This window comes from Galleria mellonella, unplaced genomic scaffold (genome assembly GCF_026898425.1).
Source record: "Galleria mellonella isolate WM207_F2 unplaced genomic scaffold, CSIRO_AGI_GalMel_v1 utg37, whole genome shotgun sequence".
Classification (NCBI taxonomy): domain Eukaryota; kingdom Metazoa; phylum Arthropoda; class Insecta; order Lepidoptera; family Pyralidae; genus Galleria; species Galleria mellonella.
This window is the reverse complement of record NW_026442087.1, coordinates 1,554,117-1,569,327: the sequence shown is the minus strand read 5'-3', so window position 1 is coordinate 1,569,327 and position 15,211 is coordinate 1,554,117. Positions and strand designations below refer to the sequence as shown.

Genomic DNA, 15,211 nt, shown 5'->3' with positions numbered 1-15,211 from the left:
TTCACGACTGTGTCGCGAGGAGCACTGCGCGAACAGCGCGCTGTTTTTCGCGTGTAGACATAAATAATCTACATGATAGTTATTATTCGAAAAATTAAAGTTATAATTTTTGTAAAAAAAAATAATATATCTATACCTATTAAATATTTACAATAATATTATTTATTACATCTCAAGATTTTTCCAAGAGACTACAGCATAGGGCTCTAAAAAAACGAATAAAGAGGTTTCTTCAGGCTCGCGTTTATAGGCTACGGTAACCGCTTACCATCAGGTGAACCGTATGTTTGTTTTTATGACAAGTTACCTAGTTTAAACAAACGACGAATGGTGTAATTGCGTGACACTATATTAGGTACTATTATAATCAATGGAAACATTTGAGTGTTCTATACTTCTAACTTATGTTTAGGTATTAAGTTACCTAATTGCCTAACTGGAGTAGGTTATAAAAAACTTCTTTTTTTTTATAATTATAATAAACTTTTTTTGTAATTGTTATTATGTCACTTGGACAAAGTCCCCAGACGTCGACATATTTATTTCACGTGATTATAGCTGTGTTCTACGTTTGTAGCTTGCATGTGTACAATAAAACATTTTGAAATTGTTAGTTTTAAACAATTCCATCCAAATATAATTTGCGCCAATTTAAGGTAAATGTGAACAAACTATTCGTGATCCTGCGAAACCCATTTTAGACCCCATTATTGCTTTCCATCAGGTCAGATCGTGATCAATCGCGGAACCCTTCAATAGTAAAAAAAAAAAAATATTAAACTAATTTTTTTAAACCTAAGTCAATCTAATATTTATTACTCATGATTATTTAGCTATGAGTAATAAATGTTAGTAAAGCTTTTAATAATAGTAAACAACTTCAAAACTTAGCTGCGGTTGCCAACCCGTCTGCCAAGCGTGGCAACTACTAGCAAATTCCACTAAGGGGGAGGCTTATGTTCTGCAGTAGAAAGTTAAAGGCTGATATAATAATGAAGGCAGCAGTGGACAGTTAAAGGCTGGTATGATGATGATGAAAGCACTTAGATCTTTGATCAGTACTATTTATATTAATATAAATCATTGTGTGTAATAAAGTATAAATAAATAAACCATAATTCATAAATTCTCACGATCAAAGTATATTCGCGTCGAAAATACAGTTATAAATTTAACACCAATTTCAAAACCATCATAAATACACAACTAATAATATAGTAAGTCACGAAACCGGTATGTGATAATTAAAAATTTTAATACATAGATACTAAATACATACAATTAATATTGGCTACCTCACAACTCAAGTCAAATAAACAAAACCTTAGCTAAAACGCTTGTAATAGCTTAATTAATTATAATAATTGAGCCTGTACTTAATGAATACTTATTATTTTTAATAACTGGTATGTTTCGTTGTTTTTTGTTACATTTAAACGGTTTTAAAAGGAAGAGATTCTCAATTGCAAACAATGTTTTTTGTTTACTGTTTATTTAGTCTGTGTTATGTGTTTTTTTTTTTTTCACTAATTGTAAACCGTTTTTGATGATTACTTTTACAATCGATAAACAATTGATTGGCCTTACACTTGTTCTTCTTTTCATGATTGATTTGTTTTATGAAGCAAAAATTTTAAATAAATTTGAACATTTAAACAAATTTTCTCAATCTTGTTCAAATAGATAAATAACAGTAACTACAAGTCTCATTTTTTTAACACTTTATTTAAACCATAACACACGTAAATTAACAAATGAGTTCATACAATCAAATTAAATACATTTTTTAAATATAAAACATAAGATAGAATACGAAAATATCTTTTCGCCATGTGTGTCGCAGTGACCCAAATAGGCTACAGCTCTGTGATAGTTTTGCTTTAAAGCAAAGCACTGATTTTCAGCTACAGCCTGAAGTTAGGCTACACGGACGCGTGCAACGAACCCAGAGTGTAATCATATTGTAGATCTATGACAAAACTTGTTTATTTCTTAACCGACAATTAAATATTCTTTATTACAGTTGTAAATTACATAGATAAATTACATTTATAAATACTGTGAGCAAGGGTGGATTGTGGAATGGTGGTGGTGTGATTTATCTCTGCAAAAGATCTCTTCCAGTCAACCCCAAAACAGTAGAAAAACATGTAAACAGCCCGCTTACATGTTTTCCTACTGTTTTGGGATAAAGTATACAAGTGCTGTACGAATAACTATTATTACTGATCAATACATAAGCTACAAATAAATATAATATAATATTGTATAAACACATATAATATGGTAGGTATTATACTTAAATTTATATAATAAATGTTAAAATAAATGAATATACAGCCTACTTTAGAAATTTAAGATTTTTTAAATTTTACAATTAAATAATTATATTATAGTATATAAAAAATACAATTAAACGGTAATTAACAATTGGGCCATACGAGACAGAGAAGCAAATATATATTTTTTATCTCTTTCAAACACCACATTATGTCATGTATGAGTTAGCGACAAGAATCGTCTCCTATTGTTACATTACTAGAAACCCATTACATGATCCAGTTACAGAATACACCGTATTGTTCAAGTTTTCTTGCCTATTGTTCTGTACAAGAAAATATTTTATGGATTATTCAATAATAAAAAAAAAAATACAACAACACGCAATCGCCAACCTTGCAAACAGCTGATTTCTACGATCCGACAAAAACGGTCGTGTCTGAAACGCTATCGGACGCCCAGGGTCAGATTTGATTTAACGACTTAAATTTTAATTAAATTTGACTAATTGTTTTTTATAAATATTTAAATAAGTACTTTGACCCTAAAATAATTTAGATACAAAAGTAACATTTATTATAAATGTTGTTATGTAACAATATTTTTATACTTCACCTTCCATAGGGTTGTCGACTCTCGATAAAAACTTAAAAATCCCTAACATTTGGATAAAATCTAGCATTTCCCACGTACACTTTTTACCAATGAAACATTGTTTCTTTTTAATTTTTTTTAATAATTTTATAAACTGTTTACTGATTTGGTAACATATTTTTGACTAAATTTACATAAACATACTTGAATGATGTTTACATGAATTTTAAATATAATTTATTTTAATGTATTACTCAATATTCAGTTACTTGGGTTTGAATAAAAATCATTTAGATTTTATCACCGTTTTAAATTCCTTCCGAATGACCCTCGTTTTCAAACTACGGCAAATCCTACAAAGTTTGGACAGGTAGCAACCCTAATCTTGTATTCCTAATTAATCTCAAATAGATGTAGATCAAGAAATACCAACAAGATACATAAATTAATAAATTTATTTGTATTAGTAATACCGTAAGTATCTTAGGCACACTGAATGAGGACTTATTTAAAATAAGGATACAAAAAATTAGAAAGAAAATAAAAAACGGAATAGCCTAAATTCAATTTACGGTTACCCCTTTTTCTTTTTTTTTTTTTAAGAAATAACTGTATGTTGATAAATCTTGTATTTTCATCAAAACGCGGAACCCGACAAAAGTAATTCTTATTCACAGCCAAGCGTCGATTCGTCTCGATTGCGCATGCGACCTCACCTCAGTGACCGAGTGATTTCAAATCGACGGGGAAAAACAAAACGAAATTCGTTTTATTCGACCACTGCGAGAGGTCACCGCTGTGAGAGCGTCAAGCACCATGACACTGACACTCAGCTGTCACTTTTGTTTTTTTTTTTTAATACGAATTAAAAAAATAAGCGGCACGGGTGAAATCACGAACGTCTATATTTTTTTTTAGTTAATTAGTAATTTCTTTTTATAAATCTGGTCATAAATTACAAATTTATCTCTACTTCCTACTGTTGTCTGATATTTTATAGTATTTAATAAAACTTAAAGCAACAAATATAGTAAATTTGTTAAATTCCCGTAATCTAGTAAATGCAGAAATATGCTGTTATTTTTACCGTAAAATTTTTGAAAAAACTAGATATTTCATAGATAACGAACATATGTATGATATATTTGGTTTCCATGCACCGAAACAAAACTAGGATTTTGACTCTAATTTTGGTATAATAACTAATAACTTGAAGTATCGCTTAGGAAAATGCCTCTCGAAAAATTGAAGCATTTGTCATCTTCTTACTCATATGTACACTAAACGTGCAATCAAAGCTGTGAGGTCATTAACATTAAAATTATTTATTTATTTATTTAAACTTTAATGCACAATTATATAATGTACATATGGAGGACTAACACCTGATAGCGTTCTCTACCAGTCAACCATGAGGCAAACATTAAAATAAGCCAGGATCTTTCTCTCTCTCTCTCTTTCTCTCTATTAGTAATATTAACACATTAATTATCATTTATATATTGTCAACAATCAATACAAACTTGTTCTATATTTCAACCTTGATAAGGGACCAGAATGGCAACTATAGGTACTCGCCGAAGGTCCGGTTTGTTTAGTACCAAAGTACCTAATATATCAGTTGACAACTACAAATATGCCCACTTCCTATATCCTGCTCTATAGAATCAAGGCCAATTTACATTAATTAAACAAGTTGCCAGCGTAAATAATCCGTACCGTGTCTCGAGGGATACAAAGCGTGGATTAGATTGTTCAGTTAATAAAATAAATAACATATAAATTTTGTACAATTCATTTGTTTTTTTAATGGAACAAATATGTATTATATGTGTATTTCTTATGTTTTGTGTGTATGTATAATTATTTTAGTATATTACGATAATTATGTCAAATATTCTTCACTGCCACTGCCCTTTATTCGCTTTCTGTTTTTACCTAATAGTTAGTCGGTAGATAATAGCATAGTATGGCATTAAGCTTGCCACTTGTATTAAGTTGTATTGAGAAACAATGGCTATTAAAATAAACAAATATACAATTTAAAAATGGAAGGATGCAATTAGCGGTGGCGATCTAGACTGGCCTATAAAATCACGTTACCTATAGGTGATTAAAAACATAGTGAATGAAATGTGAATCCTCAGAAATGGCAACGCATGGGGGATATCATGGGCGAAACAATATACTCTGTTATGTCCACGATACACCCCATGCGTTACCATTCCTGAGGACTCAGGTGTTTTACCTCTTAATAAACTAAGTACCCTGTAAATTCACTACCATATCCCACCCTTCAAACTGAAACACAGCCATGCAAACACAACTGCTTCACGGTAGAAACACGAATGGAACAGAGGTACCCAAGCAATCGACTTTTGTACAAAGTCTCCCTCTGGTATATAAAAAGCGATATCACAAGTTTTAGTTTCCTCCATATTACCCATTGTTTAACCCTTTCATTTTGTTGACTGAAGCGATCGCTGTGACTGTGTATTGCTGACCTTTTTATCAGCGGCTTGACCTAACCTAGGACCACATTCTTATCAAACGGTTCCGTTTATTGCCACCAACGTTGTATCGATCCAATAAAACGTAACACAGAAACGTCATTGAGTACATTTCCTTCGAAGTGATCGAGGTCCAGGATTTCTTTAAATCTGCTAATAAATCTGCCTTTATTCATAAACATTTTTATTTATAAACCTATCTTAGCTATAGTTTTGTCTTTTTATTTTACGCTAAATTCCCAAAAGGAAAGAAAGTGATAGGAAAGAATCTTCTTTTATATTTTATGTATTTATATAATATTTATATTGTATATATCTATTTAATTGTGTGTATATACCTTTGTATTTATTTATTTATCAAACTTTAGTACACCAAGAAAGTGTAAATAATGGACTTGACACCATATGACGTTACCTACCAGTCAACCGTCGACAGGAATAACAGAAAATTTAATTGACGGTTCAACTCTTAGAATTATTTGATAAAGGTCGGGCAACATACCTGCAATTTCTCTGATGTTACACATGCCTATGGGTGGCAGTAAACACTTATCATCAGATGATCCGCATGCTGTTTTGCCCCCTAATTTATAAAAAATAGATATAATACTTTAACATCCCATGTACATCCCACTGGCAGACGTTGGCAGACTTATGGGAAATTCTTATACGAGCAAAGTATAGCAGCTTTGGTTTTACCTAACATGAGAAATAAAAAAAAAATCATTTCACTGGCCAAACGATTAGATACATGGTTGCAATTCGAATTTCCATTTTTATGCACTAATGCTTTGTTACTCAATACTTACAACACCTTAAAAATCATATGCAATTGTCACATATTGTACTTAACTCCATCGCTACAACATGGCTTACACATAACAACTAAAATCTATTCTCATAGTGAAACACCTCGGGGAGTTCGCTACTAAAATATATTAAGAATATCTCTTTGGAGTATCCAATACAATTTATTCGTTTACCAGTGGCACATGATATTGGCCAGCACACTGGGGCCGCCCAAATAAGATTTATATACAATAGACTGATGGTTAGCAGCATTGAAATATAATAATCCATGAATTCATTTCTCATTGTGAATCAATTTGTGAATGTTCCATGTTGAGTTCAGTAACCTCGAAGTTTAATGGTCTGTAATACAACAAGACTAATATTTAGTGCCAGCCATCCACTCGTTTAGTCATCAAGCTAAAATACTGTGTGTTATAAGGAACCAAGCACATCTGAAGATGACAACCCAGAACTAACTCGAGTTAATTCGGAAAAGTTCGAAGCAAGGACCTCATTTACACGGAGCAACATGCCACGTCATTTAATTACAGACATTAGAATTCTAACGGAATTCGATAATGCAAATATCACACTCGTAAATCGTAATACTATGTTTTGTACTTTAAAACCTTGTATTGGCCGATACGTGGTGCTCATAAAAAACAAAATAAGATCGTAAACTTGTGTTTATAATAGCCCATTTATTAGTAGTTGTTTTGAACCAAAATTTCCGCTGATCTCTCGACATGTGTAACGAATCGTATTATTTGCACACTAATAGCTATTAACTATGACAAAGACATGTTACTTTAAATATAGAAATGTTCGTTAACGGTCCATATAGTGGTGGTAGTATTGTAAAATATCCTTAGGACACTGCGAATACACCAAAGATGCCTTTTGACTATGTTTCGAAATTCCTGTTTACCTAATTCCTTTGTTATATTCACATTCTGCATTCTGCAGTCAATTGCAAAATCTGTTTCAATGTTGAAAACATATTATTATATATATATATATATATATATATATATATATATATATATATATATATATATATATATATATATATATATATATATATATATATATATATATATTTTGTGAACTATTTTGAAATGAAATTTCTTTCAAATATTTTTTTTACATTTCACATCGTCGTGATTATAGAATATTCGAGGAGAACAAAAAATAGATACGTGTGATTCAGTTTGTTATTAAAAAAATTTATGACAACTCCAAATGCAGATACAGCCGAAAATAATGTTAAAGAAAATTAACTCTTGCTCTTCTATACTAATATAAAAGTAGAAGTTTGTTTGTTTGAACGTGCTAATCTCAGTCGAATTTGAATAATTAATTTTGCATTCGATAGCGCATTTCTTGAGAAAGGTAAAAGATTATTCAGCATCACGATACGACCAGAGGCAAAACCGCGGTATACAGTTAGTTTAAATAAAAAATAGAATTATAATATAAGACATACCTTAGGTTTAGGTCGTCTCAAGTTTTATATCCCTATTAATTCTTATCTCATTTGTTACAGAGCGAGTCGAGCTACACTTCGTCAGAAGAAGGCTGCGGTGCCGGAGAACGGCATGCCGTTCTCAGTTATGAGCAAGTACGACGGCTGAACGACGTCATGGACGAAGTGGTGGCTATTCATGGCCGTGGCAACTTTCCCACTTTGCATGTGCGGCTGAGAGAGTTGGTGGCAGGCGTGCGAGCACGTCTCGAGGCTTCACAGAGCACCGGCGGCGCTGGTATCACTGTCCGTGACGTAAGGCTTAACGGAGGCGCCGCCAGCCATGTCCTCGCCGATCGTCCGCAGCCATATTCCGATATCGACCTAATCTTCACAGCGGAACTACCCACGGCACGCCACTGCGACCGTGTCAAGGCCGCTGTCCTAGGACATCTTTCAACGCTTCTCCCTCCCGCCACGCCGCGCCGCCGCGCCTCTACCGCCGGTCTTAAAGAAGCTTACGTGTCTAAGATGGTGCGTGTCAACTCGGACGGCGACCGCTGGTCTCTGATCTCACTCGGAAACTCTCGTGGCCATAAGTCCGTCGAGTTGAAATTCGTAGATACGATGCGACGACAGTTCGAGTTCTCTGTGGACTCGTTCCAGATCGCTTTAGATTCGCTGCTGGCGTTCCATGAATGCGCTCAGCTGCCAATTGGAGAGAACTTTTACCCAACCGTAGTCGGAGAATCAGTATATGGAGACTTCAATGAAGCATTGCTCCACCTTGCCGAAAAGCTAATTGCTACAAGGCAACCTGAAGAAATTCGCGGTGGGGGCTTACTGAAATATTGTGCACTCCTCGCCAAGGGTTACAGGCCGGCGCGACCGGATAAAATCAAGACCCTCGAACGATATATGTGTTCGAGATTCTTTATCGACTTCCCAGAACTAGGGCAGCAACGTGCAAAGCTCGAAGCTTATTTACGGAATCATTTCGTCGGGCGAGAAGAGGAGGCCCTCAAGCACAGGTAAATATCACACATATATAATTATTATCATATTTGTTAAGATTATACATAACTGATATATTAAAATGGATCCGAGGGGCGTACATAGTAAAAGGCATTTCAAAATGAGCTATGCATAGAAGTGGATAGATACAGGCTGAAATTATAATGATATATTAGAAAACTGGGTGATAAACAGAGTGATTAGAAAGTCATATGAACAGAAAGGTGATGAAGTGAGAAATATTATGAAATCATGATGTGAAAGTGGAAAAGGTCTACCTGGAAACATTTCACATTAAAATATCCCAGTCAGCTTACTGTCAGTATACTGTAAATGTATGCATGCATATAAGTTAATGCAAGGGGTGTCGGTGGGCAGGTACCTGACGTTGCTGCACGCCGTGGTGCGCGAGTCGACGGTGTGCCTGATGGGGCACGAGCGGCGGCAGACGCTGGCGCTGATCGAGGCGCTGGCGTGCCGCGAGCTGTGCGCGCGCGCGCCGCTGCTGGTGGCGGCCGTGGTGCCGCCGGCGGGCTACTTCGTGTGCGTGTGCGCCGCGTGCGCCGCGTGCGCCGCGTGCGCCGCCTGCGGCCCGCAGCCCGCGCCCGCGCCCGCGCCCGCGCCCGCGCCCTGCTGCGACTGCTGCCGCCCGCAGCTGTGCCCCGCGTGACCCCGCTAGGCCGCGTCGCGTCGCGCGACAGGACACACGTGATTCTTACCCCTCTTTATCGATCGACGATGAATTTAGTGCCAAATGTATATAATACGGTTAAAAAAAATATATGTATATGTATGATTTCACCTTGTCCTAGCGAGTGTGATTGTATATTATGTCGTGTACCGATATTGCGCTTCGTATTCTTGGCTGAGTTCTTATTTCATAATTGAAAATATAAAAATATATAAAATGTATGAGCCGAAGCGGAAACCAGACAGGCCGGTAGACTTGCGCCCGTTTCTGTGGCAATCGTGCAATCCACCGCAGGTGCAGTCGGATCGATCACGAATTAGGAGACGATTAACTCTCTGTCAATTCGAAGTTGCTCACTTTATACCGATCAATTTTCGCACGTCAATTGTCACGAAAGAGGTCGTTCGAGCCTCACTCGACTTTGATATATCGCCAGCATTCCCCAATTAATCTGCATCTCCTGAGAAATAGAGCGATCCGTATTGATGAACTGTAAATACTAAATGCACGTCTATTATGCCAATTAGTGTAGGAACGGTATCGTTAATTAGACTACGTGTAGCAGGTAGGTAGAGAAGTAAGGAGAGATCAACGGAACGCATGCGGCCGACGCTGGAGACGTGAAATAATTTCTAGTCGTACTCCTTTCGTGTTGATTAATTAATATGTTAGCAGTACGCAAATTATTTTCCACGTGATGTCAAAGTCGTTAGAGTTAGTCACTAAGTCCAAGTCGATGGGTCTGCCTATAAAAAAAGACTAGTTACTTATTTTTAAGCTTTATGTGTATAAATTTGTCTCCGTAAAAAGTAGTGGCATGTCTCTCACAATAACTGAAGGAACGAGTAAAAGGATTACTGATGATTTTATTGGCTCGAGCTGCCAGACCTGGAAGAATGGAATGGCGTCAACACTGATAACATGTCTTTAATGCTGTAAACATATTATTACAAGAAACAAGTCCGGCCTTGTCCGATGGCCTTTTGTAAGCGAGAAATTCCGTTCTATTTTTTAATTAAAAACGTGATTGCAATCATTATATTGCGATTTAGAGAAGGAATTAGGAACTCGATTCGGCTTAACGCTGTCATGTCTGCACGCGTCGTGAGCACGCGACCTATCTTTTTCCTTGCCATGGGACATTATCTATTAAAGAACTAATCTATTTTATTACGTATTTATTATTCTAGAAGATTGTATATATACACTATCTCTTTACCGTGATCGCTCTAGTATTGTATACGGCTTGGCATGCGAAGTAACAAATTAAGATAAAATATAAATAGAAAAAAAAAATATATAATAAAAAAAAAAACCAAAAAAATATATAATACTAAGGTGTGTACAATATTAAAGTTCACTCTTTTGTAATATTAAAAAAAAAACCAATAAATAAATATTTTAAGAACATTTACAATGTAGGAAGTCATTTTAGTAACAGAGTACTTACGAACATGTTTTATTAACTTCTCATTCAATTACATTTTATATTAAAACAGTAGATGGTACGGAAAATGTGATTTAATTGTTGTAGAATTAACCTGTTGTCGATGAATATATACCTACTTACATTTATTATGTAGATTAAATACAATAGAACGTTTTACTATTATTGTTGTACTTTAACGATGATAAACATAGATTTATGAACGATGCGTGAACTGTGTCCGGCCAAAATGTACATGTCTTTATATTTTGCAAGTGCATATAGACACTAAATATATATATGTATACAAACATAATTGCATGGAGTTCTTAATGGAGCTTTTAATAAGAAATTTGTAATCTTTTAGTAGAACAAGTCACATCCGAAATAATCGACAAGTAAGGACAAGCTGTTTGTAGATTAATTATAATACTTCGGTACAATATAACGATTTTATGAACGAATTTCCAGACTTGCTCACTGTCGAACCAAAATTTAAGATCTCATTTTTTCTATTAACTCCTCGAAAATTATGTGAACTTAAGAACGTCTGGTGGCGAACTTTGTTTTTTTTTTTTTAACTCGTTTCATTATATAAATAGTCTTTACATAATGTCACATAAGTGACGTCGAGATGATAAGAGTATGATACAAGTTAAGACCTGCTGCGATTCATCCATGATAATTTTATATCAACGCTTTGTAATACAATTTTGCAAATGGTATTTGTAACAACAAGTATCGTTTCATTTTTGAAAATTTACAGCCGACATCAAATGAATATATCAAAGACAAGAATCTATGTGAAACTTCGTCGTCGTCATGGATGAAACGTAATGCAGAATAGTCGAACAGTTTAGACCTAAATTAGACTTAGTTCGCAGTCGTCTGTACTTAGTAATAAAACAAGTACATAATATAGCTAACGGAATCTAAACTATATTCCATTTGTAATAAGAGTGAATGTAAGTTAATTATCACTAGTGTTACTCTCGCTATATCGAGACAGGCGTCTAAGTTGTGATTTGTAGTCTTTTCGACATATATTTTAATGTCACCTTATTGTCATAATTATTGTAACTGTGATTGTTATATACTTATATATATACATATATAATGTAGATCAGCTATTGGCAAAAACTGTTCAGAACTACCTCCTGGCGTGAATTGGGTATTTCTTATGTTGTGATTTTCTATTATGAAAACTGGCTCGTATTAATAACACCACTTATCAAAAATGAGTCAATAAGAATCTATAGCATTTTTAATGTAAATCAGAAACGTACAACAAATCTATTTTAAATAAAATATAATAATTTTTGGTCTATTTCTATTATTTTACTTTGGGTATGGGCCAATTTTATAGTTTTTCAGTATACAAGCAAAAAATTATTATTAACTACATTTTCTCTTGCCAATTAAGTAAATGAGATAGTTGAACCCAAAAGCTTTTAAAGCTCTTCCGTTTTAACAATATGACAAATTGCTTCCAATGACGGTCTAAATATTTGCAAAACAGAAAATGAAAATGTTTTCATCAACAACAAGAGAGACATTGCAATATAGTGTAAGAGTTTATTTTTCTAAAGTTACCATCAGTTTTCAGCTAGCCTTATTTTTAATATTTTTGTATAATCTATAAATGAGCACTGATCGATGGCGCTTGCGTTCTGTATTTAATGAAGACAGTATATATTTGTTATATATTGTTAGAGTGGCAGAACAAGCATATGATGTATATATGTATAATTTTTATAGCCATATAAAATATAACAACGACACTACATCTATATAACTTGTAAAAAAAAGTACAATCTTAATACTTACAAGAACCCATTTAAATTTTAATAAACTCTTAATTGTTTTACTTTATATTAATTCTTGTTATTAGGTATTCTAGTATAGTGACATGTAAATTAAATATCCAATTGTTCAAACAATAAATCTTATAATTGATATTTTAAAATAACACATTATAAAATAATAAAATGTATTTTCTGACATACAGACGTACATGCCTCTCATGTTACTACACCACGATAAGATAAAACAAGACGTTTTAGTTTACATGTTTCAACATGTAATATACAAGAACAATAAAAATTACACTAGATAACGGCATTTCGTACAGATTAATATCTATTAAATATTTACATTGTAATGTAGAAATAGATACTAAATTGGATTGTTATTTCAATTTAAACTCAAGAAAATAATGACAAACGGATGCCGCTTATAAAATTTTACACATAAACTAATATTAATTGAAATGTATGCAATATGCAAAAAATATTTTATTTATATTGATGATATAATAATACGAGAGTGCAATGTGCATAATAATTCAAAGAAATATGAAACTACTGCACTTTTAAATGAAAAGACAATTTATAAAAATTACGAACGTAAATATTAAAAAAAAAATATTTAATTAATCATATATACATATATATATATTGTAAAATGTCGTTGTAAACATTAATAAAAATAAAATAAAAAATACTATTGGAATCGTAAAATCGATAAGTAAACCACTGAGAGACAGTCGATTGCAACAACCGATTGTTTTACAAGCTAGTCTATAGTCTTATTTGGTTTACTCTATTGAACCGGTAAATAATGGAAATCAAAATAGTATTTTATACGATTAAATAAGATTTCTATGAGATTATGTATTGTACGCAAGCGCCAAAATTAAAGCGTTGTCTTAGAAGATTTAAGGCATGGGCACGCAACAGTTGACTGACGTACCTACTCATATCTACTTGAACGAATGCGTGACATGAAACGGAACTTTTAAAAGTTTTGGTATTAAAAGTACCTACAAACATTTTGAAACATTATTTTCTTTTAATTATTATTACAAAGGTGTTATAATTCTATGTATCCATTTAATCTGAAGTATTACGTGTCAGTCGCCTGTTGTTTGGTCAGTCCTTCATGCGAAGCGACGCGCGCCGGCTACCGCTCATATGTTACAAGCGAGCAGTCGACGCCAGCCAACCGATTCTCTAGTTTAAGGGTTGCTAGTTCATAAAGCCTTACGTTATATAAGCTTATTGTTAGGTTTTATCAAATATATTTACATGTAGTTATTATTTTCTCTTCCAAGTTGCCTGTTTCGTAGAACACGAAGCGCTGAGACGCTGTTGTTGCGTTACATAATGATTACTATATATTTGTGAGGAGTTTTAAGCTATATTGTAAATTTTACAGAAAATTAAATAAAAATGTTGTGAAAATAAATTATAAAAAAGTGATAAACAATTATTTATGCCTTTCATTTATATATAACCTTTTGTACTATTTAATTTTCAATTAATTGGACTCCATACCTTAGCACTAGTCCATTATCAGTTTATTATAAATGATTACTACAAACAATGTAAATAAATCCACAGATACGCATCTTAACTATATAAATTAATGAAAAAATAATAGAATATTTATTGATTATTATTTTTTCAATACAGTTTCCAGTTTTTATCTGTCTAAAAACAACAAAAATTCATTAGATAGCGTTGATTAAGACGTAATCTTTATTGTCACATGCTACTTCACGCGACCAATTTCTGAGTCATGACAATTAACATAGATAAAGTTTGTTTTTCACCCAATATAAATATCTATTAATGAATATGGATAGGCGTGAGTATTAATAACAATCAACATGTCTTCTATCATATCCTATACTGTTATTATATACATATATAGGTATCTATGTAGTATGTTAATAGTGTGATAATAGTTCTTTTTTAATACAAACAAGCTGACGGCCTACCTGATGGAAAGTGGTAACCGTCTCTTATAGACATAAGCAGTACCATGGACAACAGAGTATACTGTTTCACCCATGATACTCCCTATGCGTTGCCATTCCTGAGGACTCAGGTGTTATTCTTCTGTGCCCTATAAATTCACTGCCATAACCCACCCTTCCAACTGAAACACAACCATGCGAACACAACTACTTCACGGTAGAAACACGAATGGGACAGAGGTGGCCAAGCAAACGACTTTTGTACAAAATTTCCCTCTGATAAAAATAATTAGTAAAAATAATATCACATAAATAATATAAATACAGCCAGAGTTAGCCAAAATACTCCATCAAGAGTTAGCTCTCAAATACGGCCTCATCAGTGAGAGGCTGCCGTACTATAAGTACGAGCCTCAGCCGCTCCTCGAAAGTGACAGCGTCAGACTCTACTGGGGCCGACCCATCATCACGAACAGGACAGTTTCTGCGAACAAACCTAATATCGGGGTAATGCATCGGGCACTCTAAAGTGTTTTTAATGGATGTCACCATACCACAAGACGAGAATCTTGTAAAAGCTAAAACCGAGGAAAAGAGGAAATATCTCGAGTTGGCTTACGAGGTGACCGAAATGTGGGAGAGGTTACGTCCACCGAAATCATCCCAATCATTTTGTCAG

The 15,211-nt window shown here is 33.7% G+C and overlaps 1 protein-coding gene across 4 annotated transcripts in view; it reads left to right on the top strand.

The window, feature by feature from the left end:
• Positions 1-14,042, top strand: part of LOC113515672 (terminal nucleotidyltransferase 5C) — a 319,218-nt gene extending 305,176 nt beyond the window's left edge. For all 4 annotated transcript variants that reach the window (XM_052897575.1, XM_052897576.1, XM_031911402.2 and 1 more), the window contains 2 exons: positions 7,723-8,672; positions 9,034-14,042. In XM_052897575.1, the coding sequence (XP_052753535.1) occupies positions 7,723-8,672; positions 9,034-9,325 (1,242 nt within the window). In that variant the 3' untranslated portion in view covers positions 9,326-14,042. The remainder of the gene's footprint in view (positions 1-7,722; positions 8,673-9,033) is intronic.
• Positions 14,043-15,211: the final 1,169 nt, after the last annotated feature.